This window comes from Lasioglossum baleicum, chromosome 15 (genome assembly GCF_051020765.1).
Source record: "Lasioglossum baleicum chromosome 15, iyLasBale1, whole genome shotgun sequence".
Lineage (NCBI taxonomy): Eukaryota > Metazoa > Arthropoda > Insecta > Hymenoptera > Halictidae > Lasioglossum > Lasioglossum baleicum.
In genome coordinates, this window is record NC_134943.1 from 5,627,117 (window position 1) to 5,648,800 (window position 21,684).

At 45.7% G+C, this 21,684-nt stretch overlaps 2 protein-coding genes across 2 annotated transcripts; one reads left to right on the forward strand and one right to left on the reverse strand.

The window, feature by feature from the left end:
* The first annotated feature begins 9,476 nt into the window (after window positions 1-9,476).
* Window positions 9,477-11,039, forward strand: Mrpl2 (mitochondrial ribosomal protein L2). Its single transcript, XM_076438820.1, has 2 exons — window positions 9,477-9,909; window positions 10,295-11,039. Exons 1-2 carry the CDS (start codon window positions 9,678-9,680, stop codon window positions 10,978-10,980), a joined length of 918 nt encoding a protein of 305 aa, XP_076294935.1. The 5' UTR covers window positions 9,477-9,677; the 3' UTR covers window positions 10,981-11,039.
* On the reverse strand, window positions 11,006-13,508 carry Sfxn1-3 (Sideroflexin-1-3). Its single transcript, XM_076438819.1, has 4 exons — window positions 13,045-13,508; window positions 12,635-12,811; window positions 11,676-12,064; window positions 11,006-11,445 (listed from the first exon to the last, which is right to left on the reverse strand). Exons 1-4 carry the CDS (start codon window positions 13,212-13,214, stop codon window positions 11,201-11,203), a joined length of 981 nt encoding a protein of 326 aa, XP_076294934.1. The 5' UTR covers window positions 13,215-13,508; the 3' UTR covers window positions 11,006-11,200.
* Between the last annotated feature and the right edge of the window lie 8,176 nt (window positions 13,509-21,684).

Consider the following 21,684-nt stretch of genomic DNA (forward strand, 5'->3'; position numbering starts at 1 on the left):
TGCCTCGCACAAAGCGAGTGACAAGTTCAATTCTCCCAGACGTTCAGCCACAGAGAGCGGCCCTCGCAATTACAGTCGCGGTTAATCATCACGGGCCAAGGAGGGGGGTGGACTCGATTAAGAATCCTGGTGTTTGTCGCCGGTATAATGAATGAGCACGACACAACGATGGCGCGGGCGCGTGCTTGAAGAGGGATGAGTAGTTAAAGGCAAAAGGGAGAGGAGAGGCGTTTCAGTCATATGAATTCAGCGTGGCGGTGTGCTCCTCGAAAATAGGATACAATAACAATTCTCGGGGCTCCCTAAATATTCACAGGGCCAAGGAATCGCGTCGAGCAGCTGATTCCCGAGGGGGTGGATACGGTTGGCGTGGGTCGCGCGAAAGAAACGGCATGGAAAAGTAGTCGGAAATCGTAAAGTGCTCGACACCTCGGCCCTCCTGGACAAATAAGACGCCGAGTGGAGAAGACGGAGCGGCGACGACAACCGCCGCGACGACTGCTAAGAACGATAGACGAAGAGGACCAAGAGGAAGCTGCAGAAGGAGAAAGAGGCGGATGAAGGACAGACTGTGGTACGCGACACTGGGCGCTGTGGTCCCAAACCGGGATTCACACGTACAGAATCGATTCGTGTGATCTTTAAAATTGTTTTAAAGAATCATCATCGATACACTGTGGATCTTTATGCAAAACGAGAGTTTCGTAGTCGTTTGCCGAGAGAGAAAAGAGCCAGGTTGGACATGAATTTTGCTACCAATATATTTTACAGATTTACATGACAAAAGCATCCCCGCAAGGGTTTAAAATCCTTTTGTCCTTAACTTGATCTTTAATTCGTCTCTACACCGAAATAAGACTGTCAAAACGACATTGCGGATCACAGTGACAGCGGCATTCAGGCGGTTAGAGGTTTCGTGGCTCCATTCAGCCCAAGATGAGGAAGACGGGGCGAGTGCGGGGGTGGGCTGAGGAAGCAGGGTGTGCGGGACAGCTAAATAATAATTCTCACTTAACTAACTCGGTTAACTAGCTTCGCCGTGGCTAATAATAAAGGCGTCGTCGTCGGTGGTTCGAGATCTCCGTGAGAGGCGAGGCGAGGATCGTTTTCAGAGGGCACCACGACACGCCGTCGTCGACGATGACGGTCGGCAGAGAGAAGAAGAGAGAGGAGAGAAAGAGAGATGATCGTCGAGGTCTGAAGTCAATTTGTCGGAGAATGCGTCGGGAACACGTGCGCGACGTCCCTCTGAATCCGGAGCCCGAAAAACTCGACGAGATCCGCAGAGGGACCCCGGAATACCAGGAAAAAGCGGGACAATTAAGCCGGGCCTAGACTTGCAGTCTCCAACCGACAGGGATTTCCAAGAGCCCGGTTCTGTCTCAAAGACATGTGCGCGCGCGATGGTCGGTCGCTTTTCCTCCGACCATCGACCACCACTTTCGGGAGAAACTGGAAATTAGAAGGCTCTCGGGCACGTCGTGAAGCTAGGAGAATTATCGGCCGAGCCAGGTGACGGAGTTTAAGGCCGACGCCTCGGAGTAAATGCAAACGAGCCGGAGTAATGCCCCCGATGGAGAAAAAAGCCGGGAAGAGGAGAGGACTCGACGTCGAGACGGATTTGAATTGCATAGTTCTCTAAATGCTTCGGGTCTTCGACGGAGGCCTCGCTGCGCCGTATCGACGGATTGGACTCGTTTCTTACAGTCCGGAGACTTTTCTGCATGGTTACTTCCTTGGAGAAAAAGGACCGTCGTGATCCTAAGTTAATGTAGATACCATTCAAAAGAATTTGGACGTCTTCAACATTTTATCTACCGAAAGCCTATTAACTTTACTAAACACTTCACCTCATCAGCAACAAAACCAAGATCATATACCACCGTACAGGAGTGTCTCTAACATTCAGAGACTCCAGGAATGTTGAACAATAGCTTCTAGCAGAAGCTAAAGACGTCTTGGAGTATTTTCGATGGGTGGAGATCCTCGGCGGGCTGCGAAAAAAGGCGTCTTCGTCCCCGTTTTCGCATGGTCCAGGATTCGGGGGATCGGGGGCGGCGTTTCGGTCGACCGGGGTTGCTCCGCAGCCCGCCACTACGTAGGTATCCACTTATAAACACGACCCTACTTACTCTTTCCGTAGTCCTGGCCTCGTAGGACTCGCGTCAGAGCGGTAAAAGGGTAGATAGATACACGGCACGGTATTAGTAGGTATTAGGTGTTGGCCTGGGAAAGGCTGCACATGCTTGCGAGGAATCCCATCCCTCCTGCGAGTTCGGATAATTCTTTAAGTGCTTCCTTTCCCCCTTCTCGCCTCCTCCGATCTCGCCGCTCTTACCCGGGGGCCGATCCTCGGTCTCTCGACCTACCATCTCTCCCCCTTTGCACCCCTCTCTATCTCTTTTCATCCCCCGTTCTCAGACTGTACCCCCCCTTTTGCGACCACCCATCACAGACCGATGTGCTCGCGGTACTGCTACTCTCTTCAGGATCTATAATACTGGAGGTAGATCTTTCTCTCGCTCTTTCTTACATCTTTTTCTATCTCCCTTCTCTCTTCTAGATCCTATCCCGAGAGGTCGTCGTTTGTCGGCCTCGGCTAGCTTGGCTCCTACCAGCCAGACGGCTTTTACCAATTTTACGTGTGTACGGCTCCGATTCGGCTTTACCCCAGCCGCGTATACACCTTCGACTGACACCCCCTTAATCTTCTTAACGCGAAGTTAAGCGTTCGCAGCAACGTGGCAAGGCGGCCCACGATGCGTCGACTTTAATGCATTCGATAATCGGATAGGCTCGAGTGGACGCCTAACGCGCGCACCGCTGCGTCCGGGATTAATTATCTATTAGATAGAGGAGACGGGAAAGTTAGCACGCGGCGACGCGGATGATAGTTGTGTCGCATTCGGGCGAGGTGACTGTGGTTTCGGCTGCGTGGGACTTGGCGATGAGTCGAGCGTTATAAGCCTTGATCGTTGTCTTGGGATCGAAAAGGTTTAATTAAAATTATTTGGGGTGATTGGATTATATGATGGTGGGAATGTTAGCGTCATTTAGTTTGAGTAGGAAGACTATGGTTTGGTCTAGTTGGAATCTAATGATGATTCAGACATGGTAATCCTAGAGGAGTATTGTCTTGAGATTAGAACAGGTTTAATTAAAATTGTATAGGGTTGTTAGATTCTAGGATGGTGAGAATGCTAGTGTTGTTGAGTGTGAATGCAGTGATTGTGGTTAAGTCTGGGCGAATTCTCATAGCAAATTGGGTGTAGTAATCCTCGAACAGTATTGTCTTCAGATTGGAACGGTATTAATTAAAATTTCCAGTGGTAGTTTAATTGTATGATGGTAAAATGTTAGATGAAGTAGAAAGAGGTCTCGTGCGGTGATGGCGTTCATCATCTATGCATTGGATGCTAAACATTTTTTGTGGGAGCCATAAAATTAATTAATCGATGACCCAGCTCGGCTATTAGACTATTAAACCGGGCTTCTGAGGTAGGAGAGTAATTAACCCTGCTGTTATCGGGTTTGTGTGACCCGAAATGTAAAGTTTAATTGTGGCTATCAATGATTATACTTAATTATGATTAAGTGCACCTTTTCTAGATATAACAAAGAATATTGACAAAATGGATTCTGGTAAATTTACCGAAGTGAAATGTAATATCTTTAGCTTTGACAATTTTGGTTATCTAATTTTCTGGATATTTTATAGATCAATCGAAGAATTTCAGATCACCTGTGGGGGTGGTCTGACTCTAGATACTCACTCGGCGTTTTTCGCATGAAATTGCGCCGACAATCCGGCCGATTTACGTATTCCCATTGCGGGTCGCGTCGCCGGCATAAATAGAGCGTTACTTTCGCAATTTGAAACGGTGAGTTTCATAATTAGAATAATATTGCCGCACACGAGACTCGTAATTTCCGTAACGCGGCGCAGTCGAGGGGCGCCGTAGCCGGTAAATGACGTAATTATCGCTGAATGAGCGGGGGCGTATCGCACAGAGGCTCGCGCGCGCCGAGCAAAATTACTTCGCAACACCTAGTTTTCCGCTCGGAAGTCCCTTGTATCTGGCTGGCTGTTTTGTCGTTGTATAGGTCGCGGAAAGCATGCGAGAGAACGGACTCGCGCCCGCGCGCGTCAACGTACAAAATAATCCAGCAGGGAACACGGCCGGCATTTTGTTCCCGAGCAGCATCCTCGACTTCACCGACGAGGACATCTAGGAAGCCATTAAAAGGGGTGCGATGCTCCGAAAGTCAACGAACCGTTCGAACCTTGTCGAACATCTGGATGAAATTAACTCGACCGACGCTTCCGCAGACGGCCTGTCTGCCGGAGTCCAAAGATATTCCTGTTGTCCTTTAAAGTCACCCTAAGTCCAAAGGATCCTTGAGCATCGAATGACGTTCCTGCAGACAGACTGTCTGTTGGAGTCGAAATACGTTCCCGTTATTCCTCGGTCGACGGACCATTCTTGTATAAAAATGATGAATTTCTTGATTTATCAATTTTTAAACAGATACTTTTGAAGATACTTCTTGTAGACAGTTGTCAATTTTTTTACCCAAAATACAAAATTGTGGTTGTCACACAAGTGTGACGTTGATAGGGAATGTGATAATTCATGAGGGACTGAGTAATTGAATGACGAATTGAAGGATTAAAATCTCCCGAAATCTGAAGGATCCTCGAGCATCGAATCCTGGAATCGAGCGATCCATCGAGCGAAACAACGACGCCCATCGCGCGGCCGAACTTCGCCGGGCGCCCATTACGGATGAATGTTTAAAAACCGGGAAGGCCAGTCTCGAAATTTCCAGCCGGGCGAAACTTTTACATTCAAACTTGCCTCGGAAGCGACCGCCGTCGGAAAAAAGTTCGGGAATGAAACGCGAGCGGCAACCACCACCACCACCACCACCGTCACCGGTGGGAAGCGGAAGAATGTTTAAAATTCACTGCGCGTTCGCCGCGCGCGGAGTGGAATCGAAAAAAAGAAGAAAAGGTGGTGGGGAGAAAAAAGAAGAAGAAGTAGACGACCGCTAATTCAGTCGCCTGATCAAAGACAATCGCCGGCGGAGAGTACCTGGACGGACAATGGGGGTTGCGAGAGTTGGTACACCAAGTGAGGGAGCGGGGGATGAAAAGAGCGGGCTAACCGGTGAAAACCGTCGAAATCCTCGACGTCGGATTTATAGGTAATTATTTTTCTCGAGCGTGTCCGGGTGCTGCGCTTTTGTATAGACTGGTTGGTATTCGGGGGGTGGGATGTGTTCCGTCAAGCGAATATCTCCGGGAGCCACCGCTGGGCGTGGAAACTAAAGCCTGATCATGTCGCGGATGTACATTTTCTACGGGAGGATCGTATTCAGGGAACGACGCGACGCGGGGAGAGAGAACGAGCTGATACATAACCGCGGGGGTGGCAGCAGTAGCGGGGGTGTATAACGCGACAATTGCCGGATGCGAGGATTCGCGCGAATCGCAACCGGCTCTCTTAGCTAGCCCCTGTGCACACGGAGTTCCTCTCCGTGAGGCCGAGCGGAACGTTGGAGGATGAGGAGAGGAGAAGGATGAGTGGAAGATACGTTCGGTAGAAAGCGCAGAGAGAAAGAGTACGAGGGAGGGAGAGGAAGAGAGATAAAGGGTGGGTGAGAAGGGGTGGACGACGGTGAGGGCGAGAGTTTGTATAGATACATCCCTGCGGCGGTGGTTTGTAATATTATGATAACCCTCCCTGGCTGCCTGGCTGCCTCACCCCTACCCGCGTTTCCCTCCAACGCGTCCCAGGCTGCGCGGCCACCCTCTTTCAGCGGCCATGTTGCCGGGAAATATGATTATTGTTATTATTTGCACCCTCCTTCGACCGCATCCTCCTGACTCCTCACCTCCTCGTGGCAATCCTCTCATCCTACCGTGTTCTGTTCTCTCCCTGTTTCTCTCTTTCTTTCGCCCGGCTCCGGTGCTACACCATCGTTCGCTGCGATACCAGCATCCACCCTCCTCCTCGTCCTCCTCCTCTCATCCCGCATCAGCCTCCCCCCGGAACACCACACCAGGTCGCTTTCTCTTTCTATTCTCTCTGTGCATACCCTGCCGGGCCGTGCGCGCGTCCTCTTCACTCATCCCTCGATCAAACTCGATTTCTCTCCTCCCGGCGCCTCCTCCTCCCCGGGCTCCTACGGAAGAGCGGCTCTTCCTCCGCTCTCGGCGAATTGAGAGGAAACGAACGAGAACAGGTCCGAGGCAACCACCCGTCAACAGAGCTTCTCGCTTTATCGTGCCGTTCCTCTATTCGCTCCTTCTCCTCTTCTAGTCCTTGCCGCGCTGGCTCTATCAGCCGCCTCATACCCCGCGAACCCCGTGTCGGCCGTCGTTCTCTGTTCCGCGGTCGCTTGCAAAACTTTACGATGCGAAATGCCATCTCCGCGTCGCACTTTTCAACCCCCTCTCGTTCCCGTGCCTGGTTTCCAGCTCGTTCCTTTTTTTCGCGTTTCACCTTTTATTTTTCACCGGTCTCTCCTTTCCCTCCCTCATCTCGGCCTTTCTCTCGCTACGCGCGCAGTTCATCCGCAACTCGTCCCTGCGGAAACGTTTCATCGACCGAAACCATCGTTCTCCTTCCTTTCTCCTTTTCTCGTTCTCCTCCGGGCGATTTTTTTCCCAGGGAAATTTCCTCGCCTGACTAATATCGAGAAGATCCCACCACACCTCGAACTAATAAACTTTCCTTTCCATGCTCCCAGAATCGAGGAGGAAAGCTTTTAAACGTCTCCGGTAAACACCGTTGCCCGTTTCCGTCATCGGACACGGTGAAAAAAGAAGAGGAGAAAGAGCATGAGGTAGCGCACCGGACATCAACCTTAAATATCCCTGGCACGTCTCCCGTTTCGTCGCGGGCCACGACGACGTGCCCGGCCCGTTTCCTGTAAATTCGCCTAATCGTGTTACCCGAGGTGCTCGTCTCCCGTTCTCTCTCTTTCTCCCTCTCTCTCTCTCCGTCTCCGCGGGAACGTAAAGTGTAACTAGAACCGCGGCGTGACGTAAGAAACGTGGAAGTAAACGAACAACGAGGGAGTAGGAGAAGGCGGTCCAAAGAGAAATAGAGAGAGAGAGAGAGAGAGAGAGAGAGAGAGAGAGAGAGAGAGAGGGTTGGAAACGCGATCCTCCGGAAAAGAAAGGAAAAAGAAGGGCGCGAGTTGTAGGTGGCGGCGGTGGTCTCGGTCTCGTAGCAGTCGCGAGAGTCGTGGTAATAAATGGGCAACACGAGCGCTTATAAGGGGTAGGTAATCTAAAGCTTTCGAGGCGGCAGCGTGGCGGGGAACGTCACGAGAAAGCGGGTAAGGTGGAGAGGTTTCCCTCCGCTGAGGGGGTGAAGCTTTCGGAGGAACCTGGGGTAAGAGGGTTGAGGGGGAGCTGGAGCAGCGTGTAGGATGAGAAGAACCGGCTGTAGGAGGAGACCGTCGAGGAAGGGGGATAAGGGTGGTTACGGTGAGGGTGTGAGATAAGGTATAAGGTGGGTAAGATGGCGGACAATTTGCCGCTCGACTACTCTTGCCCGCACCCCTCCCTCGACGATTCCACCCCCACCCACTCTGGCCTATGTACCGGGTAATAGATGTTCCTCCTTCGCGACCAACAGAGAAACGTTGAACGCGCGCGCAAGCACCCCTCTCCTCTTCTTCACCCTCTCGTACCCCTCTCTATCACCCTTTCTCTCTTTCTCTCCTCTGTCTAGGCACCCTCTACGAACAGCTTCTCTGTCCTCCTCCCACACGATGATCATGCCAGTGTAGCGACGATGAGAGAGAATCACGCGTGCATGCGAGTGCGACACGAACACGAAAGTTGCGACCGCCGCTACTCCATACACGAAACCGGGTACGCGGTATTCACGTCCGCGGTACGTAGGTATTTTAAACGCTCTCCACACCGTCACCTGCCGCCGCCACTGTTCGCCCCACCCTCTCCGTACCGGCTCTCTCTTCCCCCACCCCGCCAGACCGCCGGCCTACCCGCCAGACCGCACCAGCATGCTCTCTCTTAGCATTCCATCCGCCATCTTCTCACTTAATAAAATAATTACCCCAGGCCAATTAAGCGGCCCCCTCCCCGAGACCCACGCGCCGACCCCCTCGATCCTCGTGCTCTACCCCGCTCATCCGTAATTCACCCTACCCGCGAGCCGCGAGGAACCCGCGCTACCCGCTTTAAAAAGCGACCTTCTTTGCGTTTCTGAATCGTGTTACCCGATTTCGAGAAATTTCGCCTCGATTACCAGCAATTATGGTTGCTACTCGGTGCTAAGAAGCGGGTAGACGATACGTTTCGCCAGAGGATGGGATTTCGAGAGGTACTCGTCTCAAAAAGCGTCCCTCTTCGCGTTTCCGAATAGTGTTATCATTTTGTTTCGTTTTAAGAAATTGTATTCTGATTATCACCGATTATGGTTGCTACAGAGTGACAAAGGGAGGTTCGATGATAAGCTTTTAAAACGGTACGAGCCCTCCGAGCTCCATTTTTGGTACCACCATTGTTTAACCGCCTGCTACGGGTTTTTATTTTCAAGAGGATTCAAGGGGTGGGATTTGATGCGCGCGCGTGATAATGCATTTTATATTTATGCGCCCGGCGAAAATTTAGCGTGAAACGACGGCGTATTGCTCGTCAGCACGGAAAATAATTTATTGATTTCCGATAACGGTGTTTTATCTTTCGCATAAATATAATGGACGTCGGTGACACACCTGACGAGCCAGGTGTGTTGCCCCTAGGTTTTCTGGCGGCTGGTCATGAATTTTGAGTTGGTGGGACACTGCTAAGTGACGTCCAAGAATTTTGGTATAGTTTCTAAGAAGGACGTTCATCCCGAAATTTGATTAGCTAATTACTTTCTTTGGCATTATTGATTAAATTGTTTAATGAGACTTGGGGCCGATTACAAGGGAAAACAGCATGCGGAGGTTCAAGTTGGGGGTAAATAGAACAACCCCTAATGCCTGCAAAACCGAAGATCAGTAAAAAATGTAATCAGCGACATCTGTGAGTTAGTATTGAGCATATGTGATTCTCGACTGTAGGTATTGTGGATTGCAGAGTTAATATATCTCGTTTTTTACTATTTGATTTTGGACTATTACTGGTAATTAAAATTCTGACCCCTTTCTTATGCAAAACATGCTTTCCATGCAAAATAAGGCTATGTTCAAAATTTTAGCTCAATCCGATTTGACCGATTTTCGGAAGTTTAGCCACCGACGGGATGTGGTTTAGCCTATAATTTAACCAGCTGAAATCCACAAATTCTCTATACCGATATAAATCAAAACAATATTTCCTACGTCACATATTTGTATTAAAATTCCAATTTTGATGAACAAAATTGCGTTGAGAACATGGTGGCGCCATCTACCATAGATCATCATACTAATCGGCAGTATCAGCTTGTGCCTATTGCCGCAGATGACGCCTCAGTTTTTCTTATCAATTCAAACTTCACAAAATATTAATAATAAGCTCGTGTATAAATAATTAAATAGACGAAACAGACTCATAAATAGCGAGTGAAAATTCTCAGGCTACTGAGAAGGGTATTCAGTCATAATATACACGTTTCTTAGTAATCTGAATTGTACTTGCATGAGCGGTCAAAGTGTTCGGTATCAAAATGTCGGCCGTGTCGTTGCTCCGTCGTGTTTTCGCTAAGCAAATCGCCGATTTTTCCAGTATAAATGCACCGGTGTCGTGTTACGTGCAGAAGAGGCTCAAGTTTAAGTTGATGCAGATTCCTGAACCAGGTGTTAAGGGCAAAAGTTGGAGGAGGACGGTCCATTTCAAGGATGAGTACACGGTCGAGCCTTTGAAGGTTACACACTTGGGAGGCAGAGATCCTGTTACAGGTACGAACCGAAATCTCCTATTTTCTATTGACTCTTGTTTAATTTTATATATTTGATAGAATACTGACGAGTTTGTACTTCATTGATCTTCATTTCCATTCGATTGGGCACTGTAATTTGCATCTGCCAAGTGGTACATGCTCTTTGTCGATGGCAGCGCCACATTATGATTATCTAAATCTAAATGATCCGCGGCGCAGTACCGGCGGGAAATATTCAATTTGAATTTAAAAATACTAGGTCAATTTGCAGCTAATATTTTAGAAAGAATATTGTGTGTGTAATTATTGAACTGCGGATTTCAATGATTTATCATATAAGCTATCTTTATGTAGTAAATTGATCTAAAAATGCTAAAAATATATTATTTTTGTCGCTGAAACAGGAAGAGTGGTTGCCAAGGCTCTCGGTGGAGGTTTAAAGCACAAATACCACTGGATCCATTGGTTCAGGGATGGTCCCACAGACCTGACAGAGAAGCCTAAACTAAACAAGGTCCTGGCAGTCTTTAAGGATGGATGTAGGACAGCCAACGTGGCTTTGGTGGGCAGTGGCCCTGATTTGAAGTACATCCTAGCTACAGAGAACATGAAAGTGGGTGACATACTGAAGAGCCACAAGGGTATTCCTCGGAACCCAGTCAGAGCAATGGAGGGGGATGCCTATCCATTAGGGGCATTGCCGCTTGGAACCTTAGTCAATTGTGTGGAGAAGTATCCAGGACAGGGTGGTCTCCTTATCAACGCCGCGGGAACTTGCGGGGTAATCACAGGAAGCGATGGGGACGACCGTATGATCGTCAAGATGCCCAGCAAACAAGAGTTCAGCTTGCACAAAACATGCATGGCGACTGTAGGTAGGTTGTCGAACGTGGAACACGAATCGACACCGGTTGGCAGCGCGCAGAAAATGCGAGAGCTTGGTAATCGGCCGAGGAGTGGTCTGTGGCAGAGGAAAACTGGGAGATTCGGACGAAAGATCAGAAAACTGCCTCCGGTCCGCAGGATTGGGTTAGACCAGAAGGTACAAACGATGGAATTGTTAGACTTTACTCATAAGAAGCTGTTCTGAGTTTCTTCAACTAAATACGAATGTGTGTAGAATAAACGGTTACTTTATTGTACATAGGTTTTATTGTCTTCGTCACTCGTTCCTGGACAATATCCCTAAATCATTGACTGTTTTGCGAGAGCTTCGCGATAGCTCGATCTCTTGGATCCCGTGCACGTGGTGTGCGATCTATTTTGAATCTCCACCCCGTATCCTCGTTGTGGTCAGTCTTTTTAGTCATTTAGAGACCTTTATTGTAATACACTGTTTGGACATTCGGATGACTCGAGCGTATCTGCTCCTGCACTTCCAATTCCAACTCGTTTACCGAGATGGGAACTCGTTGAACGAATAGGGCGCAGCAAAGCGGTGTGGCGAAAGTTAGACACACACCGCAAATTGCAACTTGTATGGGCACAGCGGCCCATCGGGCGTTGTGTAACATTCGTCGTCGGTCCAAGAAGTTCATTACTAGGGGCGCCAGTACTGCAAACCGAGCGAAATTAAATGTGCATTAATTAGCATCGATCGCGACCGCGAATACTTAACCCTGGAAGGACTTCTGGCGGCTTAAGTCGCCTTGATTCGATTCAATTACCTTTTGGGCACTTCATTAACATTAAAAGAGTTTCTTTTCTTACATATAGAAGGTCAACTCGATAGACTATCAAAATGAACCAGAAATCAGTCCAGGATGAGATCGAGTGATATCGTACCCATGCTAGGCGAAGCCATGAGGATCCTCGACAAGGTCACAGCGGTGATAGCCTTGACAGCTGCACGCTTACTGTTGCCAACCTTTGCACCATCCGCAGTCTGCAGCTCGATGCCATTTTGGAGCTCCGGCATCCTCATGAAGGGGATGTTGACACAATTGGCGGCCGCCACCGCTGCCAAGGGAACCAGTCGACCCACCAAAGGTGGTGCGTTACGGAAAAGTCGATTCAGACCTAGAGCAGTGATCACTGCACCTCCTGTAGCCACCGCGTAACTCTGCATGATCGTGTTCATGGGGATCGGGCTGGATCCACTGCGGTTCGTGTAATTGACTATAGCGTTGAACGACTGGTTAACCCACTGCCAGGTAATCACGTGAGCCGTTGTCCTGGAGAATAATAAATGAAGCATCGGTGACGATCGGGCTCTCATTACGATTGAATAGGCCTGGAACCCTATCCGTGTTTCTACAAACAACAATCACACCTTGCGGTCTTCGTCAACCTACATACGGTAGTGGACACGTAATGTTTGGAACATGATCGATACGCGATCGATTAATAGGGTCTTACGCGTTTAGCCCGTGAATAACAGGTAATTAATTAGCATCTGTCACTAATTGATACCTATTCCTCGCTGGAACACGTGTCTTCAGTCATTCTTTGAAACTAATAATGTGTGCAGGTTTTTTAAAATAATTCTAGGCTCATATTTTGAAAGGAACTTAACAAAAAGTTCCGCAACTGCTCCGATCAGATTCCTCGTGTACCCCCTCTCACTTTTATTCTAAGAAACGTGACCGACGATCGTGTTGCCGATTAATTAGCCGCACGCGCGTGACATGATTTTGTAACTGGCTAGGGTGAAAGGTCTCTTATCGTATCAGCTGTTCGTCGTTCAAGGTCGGGCGATAACTTTTCAAAAGATGGCTGTATTACAGCGTCTGGGATATACGCACTTGTAGAACGTCATCATGCACCCGGTTATGATCATGTTCATGGGCACCTGGGCGCTCATACGACCGATTAAAAGCATCTTCTCCCCTGTGTCGGGATGGAACGCGCTGTCGTAGAGATATTTGCATTTCCATAGTTCGTCCTCTGTGACACCGAGCTGCTGGAGGCTGCTACCTTTCCTGTGACAGTGAAAGAGATCGAATAAATCCAGCTGTCTAATTAAAATATTCAGTAAATCTACAATTATCCTTTGCTAAATCGTTTCAACATTGTCCAGATAAGGCACTTGCACTATGAAACACGCTTTACAGTCAATACGGTGTACAGACATTGTCCCTGAAGTGTTGATAAGACAGTTCAAGATTGAAGCTAAGTAGCAAAACAAATGGTGCTTAATGAGTATGTTAAATACCTGTATTTCGTAACGACCTGTCGAGCGGTCTCAAGCTGCTGGCCATTGACAAAGAGGTTCAAAGGATTGGTGACAGTGAGGAAGTGCAGCGCCCTTCCACGATAGGTGTTCTGGTCCCAGTATGGTTTTTCGATGTCGATTCGTTGCCCGTCATCCTTGCTACCCGACATCTTGCTGATCCTTTCCGTTCCTGTAACCTGTTCCTTCTCCTACCTCTGGGTCTCACCTGGCCGACCCTACCACCGGTACACAGCCCCACTATTACCTGTACCGGTTCTCTGTCTATTCGAACTGACGGACTACACAGTCGCAGATGATACTTGCCGTCGCAGCGTAGTCCTCGCGAGAGGACGCGTGGCAACGTTACGGCGTTCCTCAACGCAGACTGAGCAGTATCCCCGGCGTTTCAAGCTGTCTTTCCATCGACACGGTCGTTTCCCTCGCCCCTCGTGACCTTCCGATCCATCCGATTCCCTTCTCTCTTCAACCCCTGCACCACCTTATCGATAATACGCACGCCTGCGCAACCGCCACCCACGCAATTTCATTCATCAGCGCCACGATGATAGTCTGGAACAGATAGTGATGTTGTAGCGAGTTTCCGGTTACTAGAGGGTAAATATAAGGGTTGAATTTTTTTATTGGTGGATGACACTTTTGATATATATAGGCAGCAACTTGATAAGCAGGAGGAGGATAAATATCTAAGTTTGAATTGTAAATCATTCTGTGGGGATGTTATTGTCTTTATTTCATTCTTTTTGGCTTTGTTGTATCCAGTTGGGTCAAGGCGATCCAAGTGCAGTAGATATATAACCTTGTGCTGGACGTCTAAAGATTTTTTTGTCACTTGTGTGCACAGTATCGATCGGGTAAACATGATAGGGGTAGTTTCTACCCCTATAGTCAGCTTGCTCGATGTTCTACGAGATGGAGACACTCAACATTTTCCTTAAAAATATTAAAACCGAATATCATACATTAAAAATGAGTAAAATCAATAAAACACAATAAACTGTGGTATTTTTATTCCACAGTATCAACCGATGAACCATGTTACTGATAAACTATGCATCTTCGACTACACGGTGATATACAAACATCCTCGGAAACTTGTTTATTGATGACAATCAATTTCCACTGGAAAATACTTGAATTCTATTCAGATAGCGTAATCATGCCCCTCCCCCTCGGTATTACGCGCAACTAACAAACCAGACAGTATTTGACGTCATTCAGACGACCATAAACAATTCGCTCGTCTCAACAAGATTCATCACGATCAACGTTCAAGCGTAAACCGACAAACGAAAAGCTCAGCGATCACCCAGTCCGGTTCAAGGTTAGAACAAAGTGCATTGTGTAGAAAGAGACAGCGTGGCGCATAGCTGATTAGCTCGTGAAAGCGTACACACCTCTCTCTTCACCTTCTGAACCGCGCGTTCAGTAGAACTCCGCGTCGATATGTTAATTACTGGCTGTCCGAACGATTGACAGACTGGCTCGTTGTCGCGTCCGGAAAATATTGACGCGGATATGGCCTTGTTACTGGCGTTAATAAGGTCGTTATCAATGTTCCGCGATCATGTGCGATTGTACGTTTAACTTTCTAAACGACTATTGAATTGGTCCAGTTCGAGGTAATCACAGATTTACATGGAAATCGGTGGATGATCGGTAAATAATCGACGAATGAATCGATTATCACTCCACCAATCCATTGATCCGATTTCCTGCGTAAAGACGGAACATATGCAGATGTTATGGTTACCAATTAAAGTCTTAAATTATCCGTGACTGTTCCTGGTCCCCATTAATTATTAACAAATCCCGCTAGTTCGATTTCAGAAGTTCGATTTCACCGAGTCCTTTCAGAATTCTTTTACTCATTGCAACTAGTACCGTCCGCCGCGCCGTGTTCAATTACTGAAATATGTAATTCATTTTATTTTATTTCAAAGTGGAATACGCATTTCACCCCTGTCTTCCATAGTCTGATGAAGTATGCATCGCATCGTGGAAGCGACAGAGTTGGCCTAAACGTTTCTAATAACTTCGTGGAACTCGCGGAGGAATGTGTTAACGGGTTCATAGCTTGCGCGAATAACGATCTCACTTTTCGATTTGTTGGCATTCCGAACGTAATTATTGTGGACGCGGAGATTTTATAGTCTTCTTGCTGTGGGGTCTACATTGTGTCTTGCTGGCGCGGAAGTCAACGGAAAAAGAGGAAGTTTGCAGGTCGTGAGTCTCCATTTTCAGCGAAGTAGAGATCGTAGGAGATAGCGCGTGCCTGCAGGCACGTATTATGCTTGTATGCATATCGCGAACTCATCTGCATTTTGAAAGCAGACTTGCTCCTATTGTTCAAACAATATTCTTCGAATTTCTAAAAGCTATTGGTAGGACATCTTTGAACAGGTTGTTGATTAATGAGAGCAGAGAAGGTTCCGTGGTTCGTTCAAACTTGCGTGCAAACTGAAACAAAAAAATCTTCAATAAAGCTGGAGGGTATTGATGAAACCGGAGAACATGGTTCAGACAAAATTCGTGTTTAAATCACCGGCGCTGATTTCGAACGGTGTTTAACCCCTCTTCGAAGCAGTCAAGTATCTAAATAGTTCTCCCATCTTCGCGACCATTTAAAATTCTGATCAATACATCGTGTGTCAGCTGCGTTTGTCTATTCCGTTCGCTAGCACTGTGGTGGCCCACTTGTGCGCTGACGTCCACGCTGCAATTGAAACCGAAAACGAAAGGCACAACGTCCGCGAGTATGGGAATTCCAGTTTGCGGTATCGCGAGCGGTCTCGACGCGCGGTAGCATCGATATACGTGAACGACTGGATAATCCAACACGAGAATATAATTGCACTAACATTATAGCGCTGACTCCACTCACCTCTGCGCTCACGCGTCATTGAAACGGATACTAATTATAAATAATATGGCGATTATGTCTCTCAGCGAGTTTGAGGTAGCGAACAGAAGCTCGAGCAATTACCTATAAACAGGACATGCATGGTTCATTGTCCGTCAGTTACAAGACCTTATGCTAGTAGTAACGATGGTTTCGTGACTTTGTCTTTCGAAGTGTTTCGTATAATCCTCTTCTAAGTTTTGGGTATCTTTTCTGCAATTCATTTTTCAAGGTCTCAATGCTTCTCATCTCTTCTCCTTTCGTTTGTCTCATTTTTAAAAGTAGGATGACAGTCTGAAAAATATGTCGTCCTAAAATTCCATTTTCATTGCTGAATAAGTTTGCACTTGCAAATAATAAATCGCAATCAGTCACCACGTACACGTCACAGAAATAAAAGATGTGTGATCCAGTTCATCCGGCACAGCATATTCCCGCAAATATACGACCAAATAATAGCTTTTATTGCAAATTATCGTGTTAATGTGTTTCCAGTTTTTCTACAAACAAACAATATTCAGGTCATGAGTAGTTTAGGAGTTGACGCTAGCCCCTGTAATCACATCCTTGGCTATGACAACTGTTTCAATGGCCGATCGTTTCGTTTCACCTAGTCTAGTGGCATAATTTCGCAGCTGGCCGATAACGAAATTCTCAGGTAAAGCGATCGGACAAATTATTGACGATATTAGGTGAGTTCATACTTTCACCGGAATCGATCTCGACGATTCTTGATAATTGCGCTTTAGCGAGATCAGAGATCCAGACAAGATCCTTGGATCCATGGTGAATAGAAGCCACCGATTCGTGAACCGTAAACAACTGTCCAACATGGGGACAGTTGATTTTCCTCGATCGTGGACAACTGATGTCCGAAACAATGGAATTAGCCGCGAATTAGGCGAATCGGAAGCCGCATTACTCTGGTCACGGGACCAGAAATTTTTCCCCGAAGCGTTTTCCTCGAATCCGCGTGTAACGAGCGTCAGTTTTGAACAATTTTTGCGTTGGCAATTGTTTCGTGGCTTTCTTTCTGAAATTGAGAGAAACTTTGTGCCCGGGAATATACTTAAGATTTAATGGGCAGCGTGTAGTGCATGTAGGTATAATAAATTTCTAGTTGTATCCTGGATTTGTATAATTCTTAAGACGGATTTGACGAAGCTGTTAAAAATTGTAAATGACGAGTTACTTCAAAAGTAGGGAATTCTGTTTCATAAAATTAACCCTTGGCCAAAGATTGTCGATAAACTGGCGACTTCCATCCGATAATCCCATACAGATATATTGAATTTTCATAATTAGTATGTCGGAAAAGCAAATGGCATCGACCTGATTAGAAGCCACACTGTCGCTTCAGATTGCAACAGGTATTACGAAGTATACCGCAACAGTTATTAAATTGTAGGTTGCACCACAACTTCCCGTGGACTCTCTCAGACAAATAACACTCTCCCGCATTTGAATTACGCGTGCTAAATAAGACCGCTCTCTGTAGCACCGATATCGAAAAGACTTCCACCTTCACGCTCGTTGCCAATACTTTCTCGCGCTATTATCTGTATCTTCGGCTAACCTAACACGGCCATAAATCGTCCGCAGATTGATCTAACAGTATGTTACCTTAGCGTACGATCGAATCACTTTCTGATATCCCTGCCCAGACAAATTGATTTTGTTGATGATCCTTCAACCTGTTCAGGGTGAATATATTGATTAAACTATCAAACAGCTATATACAATAGTTATTTATAAATAACAATGCACCAGTGCACACCTTCCTATATAATTGTCCAAAGAAGCCACATCCAATATTTCAACAAAATATTTCGCAGAAGATCGCGATCAATCAATACGATCTCTATAATTTTCGCTAATCGGGACACCAAATCAACTCAACGCAAACACTCTGATTACAGTAATTTGAATAAACATCGCAGGATTAAGTAAATGGGTGTCGGGCCGTGAAAGCGTGCTCAAAATTCCTATCCATGAGAATCGGAGAGTCCTCCGCGCTTCAATTAGCAAAGGCGTTTAATTATGCGATCGAGCTCATCAACCCCCTTTCGATCGAGGACTATCGGCACCGGATTCCTCGATGATCTCGTCCGTTTTCATATGTACGTCGTGTACGATCGAAACTGGTTCGAGACGGTCGATCGACTGTTCGGTTTCGCGATTTCTTGTTCTCCGACGCTACGTGTTCGCCAATGGCTCCCTGTTTCCGGGCGTCGCGCGTCGTCGTCGTCGCCGAGCTATCTGGATCGGGGAATCGGGTGCAACGTTATTATCGACTCATATCCTGCCAATGCCAGGCGAGAACTGGGTCGCCGAATTATCAGGGTAAGCAGGTTGCGTCGTCGTTGCATCGAGGATTTCGCCTCCGGGCACTTGGCATCTGGTTCTTATCGGGCCAACATGACTCTTTTCTGCGTGCACCTTTTTTCAGGGATGAGTGAAAGGCGTGTTGGCCATCCTTTATCGAGTTCTCCTGGGAGCCTATCATCATCTTCCTTCGATTTTTCACACGTTTTTCTATAGTTTTTTTCGGTCCAGATCGTAAACGGATTATTTAATCAACGTACCTGGATCTTCGGGAGCTGAACGTGGTCAGGTACAATTGAGGAATTTGGTGCAAAAATTATGTAAGTCATCTGATATATAGACAGCGGTTTTTATGCATTTATCACATGAATGGATACGAGGAACAATAAAAACATTTGAAAAAAATATATAAAACAAAACTTTTTAAAAACCACGCTTATATTAAAATGCACTAAAAAGGAGAAAATAATTTTTTCAGATATAAGTGACTGTAAATAAAAGCGTGGTGCGCTAAACTATCTTGACGTAATCTTCGTGGGCGCTCCACGCTGTTATTTATAGTCACTAATGCTTAAAAAAATTATTTTTTCCTTTTTAGTGCATTTTAATATAAGCGTGGTTTTTAAAAAGTTTTGTTTTATATATTTTTTTATTTTCTATATAGTAATACTGATATGAAATAGTAAGATATATGTAGAAACGCAATATATGGAAATACGCGAGATAGAATAAGGGGATGACTCCGAGAGACGACGTCTCTTGATGGAGTCCGAAATCGTCCGAAATGGAACTGAATGAACGGAACACCACACTGACTGAGCTCCTTCGGTGCGGAGTGGGTCAGTGGAGTGGGGATGAGTCGGAGTGGGAACGCGTAGTGGAGTAGGGAGCGCTGGCGCGTGGAGTGGGGATCGCTGAACGTCATAACGTACTACCGAGCGTCGCGCTCGAAATAAGAAAGCACAGATAACTTTCTTTTACAATGCAATCTTAAATGAAACTATTAGATGACGTTATTGAGGGTGACTTGTTAGCTCACAATGAAAATTGCTGTTGCTATTGAAAGCTCCATTAAAAAGTGTTTAGCCATGTACCATAGATTTTTCAAAATTATGCAATAATCACCGGTCGGTAATGTGTTAAAATTCGATTACAAGATTTGACGCATACAACCACAACATCGACAACTCGGCAAGCTAATATAAGCGTGGTAATAATAGAAAATAGTTGTTGTCTTCGGTTTTGAAGCTCTAATCCAATATTTCTGTTCTGGCAGTTCCACTGTTAATAAAAACATTTAGGAACCTCAAGAATAACCAGCAAGCACATAAACAGGTAATTAACATTCTCCAGCGTCAAAATCTCAACCATCAGCTCTCCATCAGAAACCGTCCCAGTGACCTATAGATCGCATGAAACCGTGCAAGCTTGCGCCTTCTTAACAACATAAAAATACCGAATACTGACGATTATTAATTTCCAGACGGTCATAGATCTTATCAGAAACTGGGCGTGTGTTGTCTCAGAGATGCCACACAGAAAGATGGTCTTCCATGTTTTAACAGATCAGCATACAATCACTGCGATCAGTTATTCCCATTTTGGCATCCCAAATAAATGAACAGACCGCAAAGTACCGTTTCGAAGTGTCAGTTGCAAAACGATGAAGACTTGAATGTTTATCGAAGAGAGTCCACGGTATGAAGCAGGATCGAGATACATACTACGACGAGATCATCGCCTCGGACCTATAAATGTATTTTTAGTACTTCGAAACTCGTTGTTTGTTGACGTCGATGTCGCTAGTGACATTCTAGCGCAATACCATTAAATTTACGGAGCTGCGAGCATTCCTGTAAAACAGTGGACGACATTAACGTCAGGAGAGACAGTTGACTGGGAAGATAAGCCGAAGTGTGCCGATCAGAACCTGCATCGTGTGATCCAGACTTTGTACTCCAAGGCGTTTTGTTTATCTTTTGAATCGGTGCGCCGCCGGTATAAACAAACGATATCAAAAGGAGCAGCGAGTTGTGCTAGATCCAGCGAATACCAGCTTTAGGGTATGATTTAGCGTGCATCGTTGCCACGAGGAAAGTAGTGTAATTTTATAGCGACATACATCTTCGGGGAGCGAATTTATTTCATCGATCTTGTAGACTTTATGTATTATCTGTTTTTAGATAATAGACTGGACTAGCTGAGGCTTTAACCTCGCTTAAGGTAGTTTAGGCTCTGAGGATTTGGCTGCACTATTTTGACCTCCTTTGACCTAGTCGGTCATTTAATTGAAGATAATTTCCTATTTTTGGTATTTTTATTTTAACTTTCTAACCTACTTTCTTATCGCTTACAGTTTTCGTGTGTCTTCTTTTTGGATTCGTTCGTTATGATAGCACGGTAAGTAGTGATGCAAGCTGAAAGCAATCTTCGGGATGTCATCAATGTTGAGGAAACAGGGTAATAAATTGCAACATGTTAGGTAATGCAACACATTATAGATTCTTCTAGATTCATTATAGATCAATGATCGCCGTATTACGATCTCCTTTAGCGAGCCTCATAAATTTCCTAATCGTTCCTAGTTTGTAAATACTTCACTACATCTTGCATGACCCGAAGAATGGTGATAATTTGTTAAGTAATGGCGTCCATAATGACTCCTAATGGGTGTGTTATATAAGAAACGTAATTGCAATTAGATTGTGGGTTGTTGAGCAGGAGAGTCTCGTAAACCCATTCAATTTTGCTTGAATGAACAGTTGTAGCGTGGGAAATTATTATTAGACCGATTTCATGAAAGTGTGAAGAAGTGATGCATATTTTTAAATGATTAGAAATAATCGATAAATAATGACATTACTTTTTTCCAATATATGTATTAGGTTTGGAACATATAATTATTCTAAAATTTTGGTCTTTTATAAACCCAAATAGTAAGGTTCAATATTAAGATCAGATATCAGTATACTTATTTTTCGAAACGAACTAAATAAATAAACAGATACAGTAAGGAGCATAACTGATTCCACACACTTTAAATCAGAATAACTTTTATATGAATGGACCAAACGACTTCAATTTCTCTGTAAGGCTAGAAGAATCAGTTTAGTAAATGACGTCTAATAAATAAGTTGAAAAAGTGCATTTGGTCGGAATTGTGAAAAACAATACTAAGAATTGATTTTTACAACTTTTTTAGCTGGCCCAATAACGAAAATTTAAAAAATATGTTTTGTCAACTGGTATAAATTATATACGCTCTGAAAATTTCATTGAAATTGCTTAATTGGTTTACGAATTATAAACGATCAAAAGTGGTAAAAAAGCCGAAAATCTTGAAGAATTGCCATTTTTACCACTTTTGATCGTTTATAATTTGCAAACCAATTAAC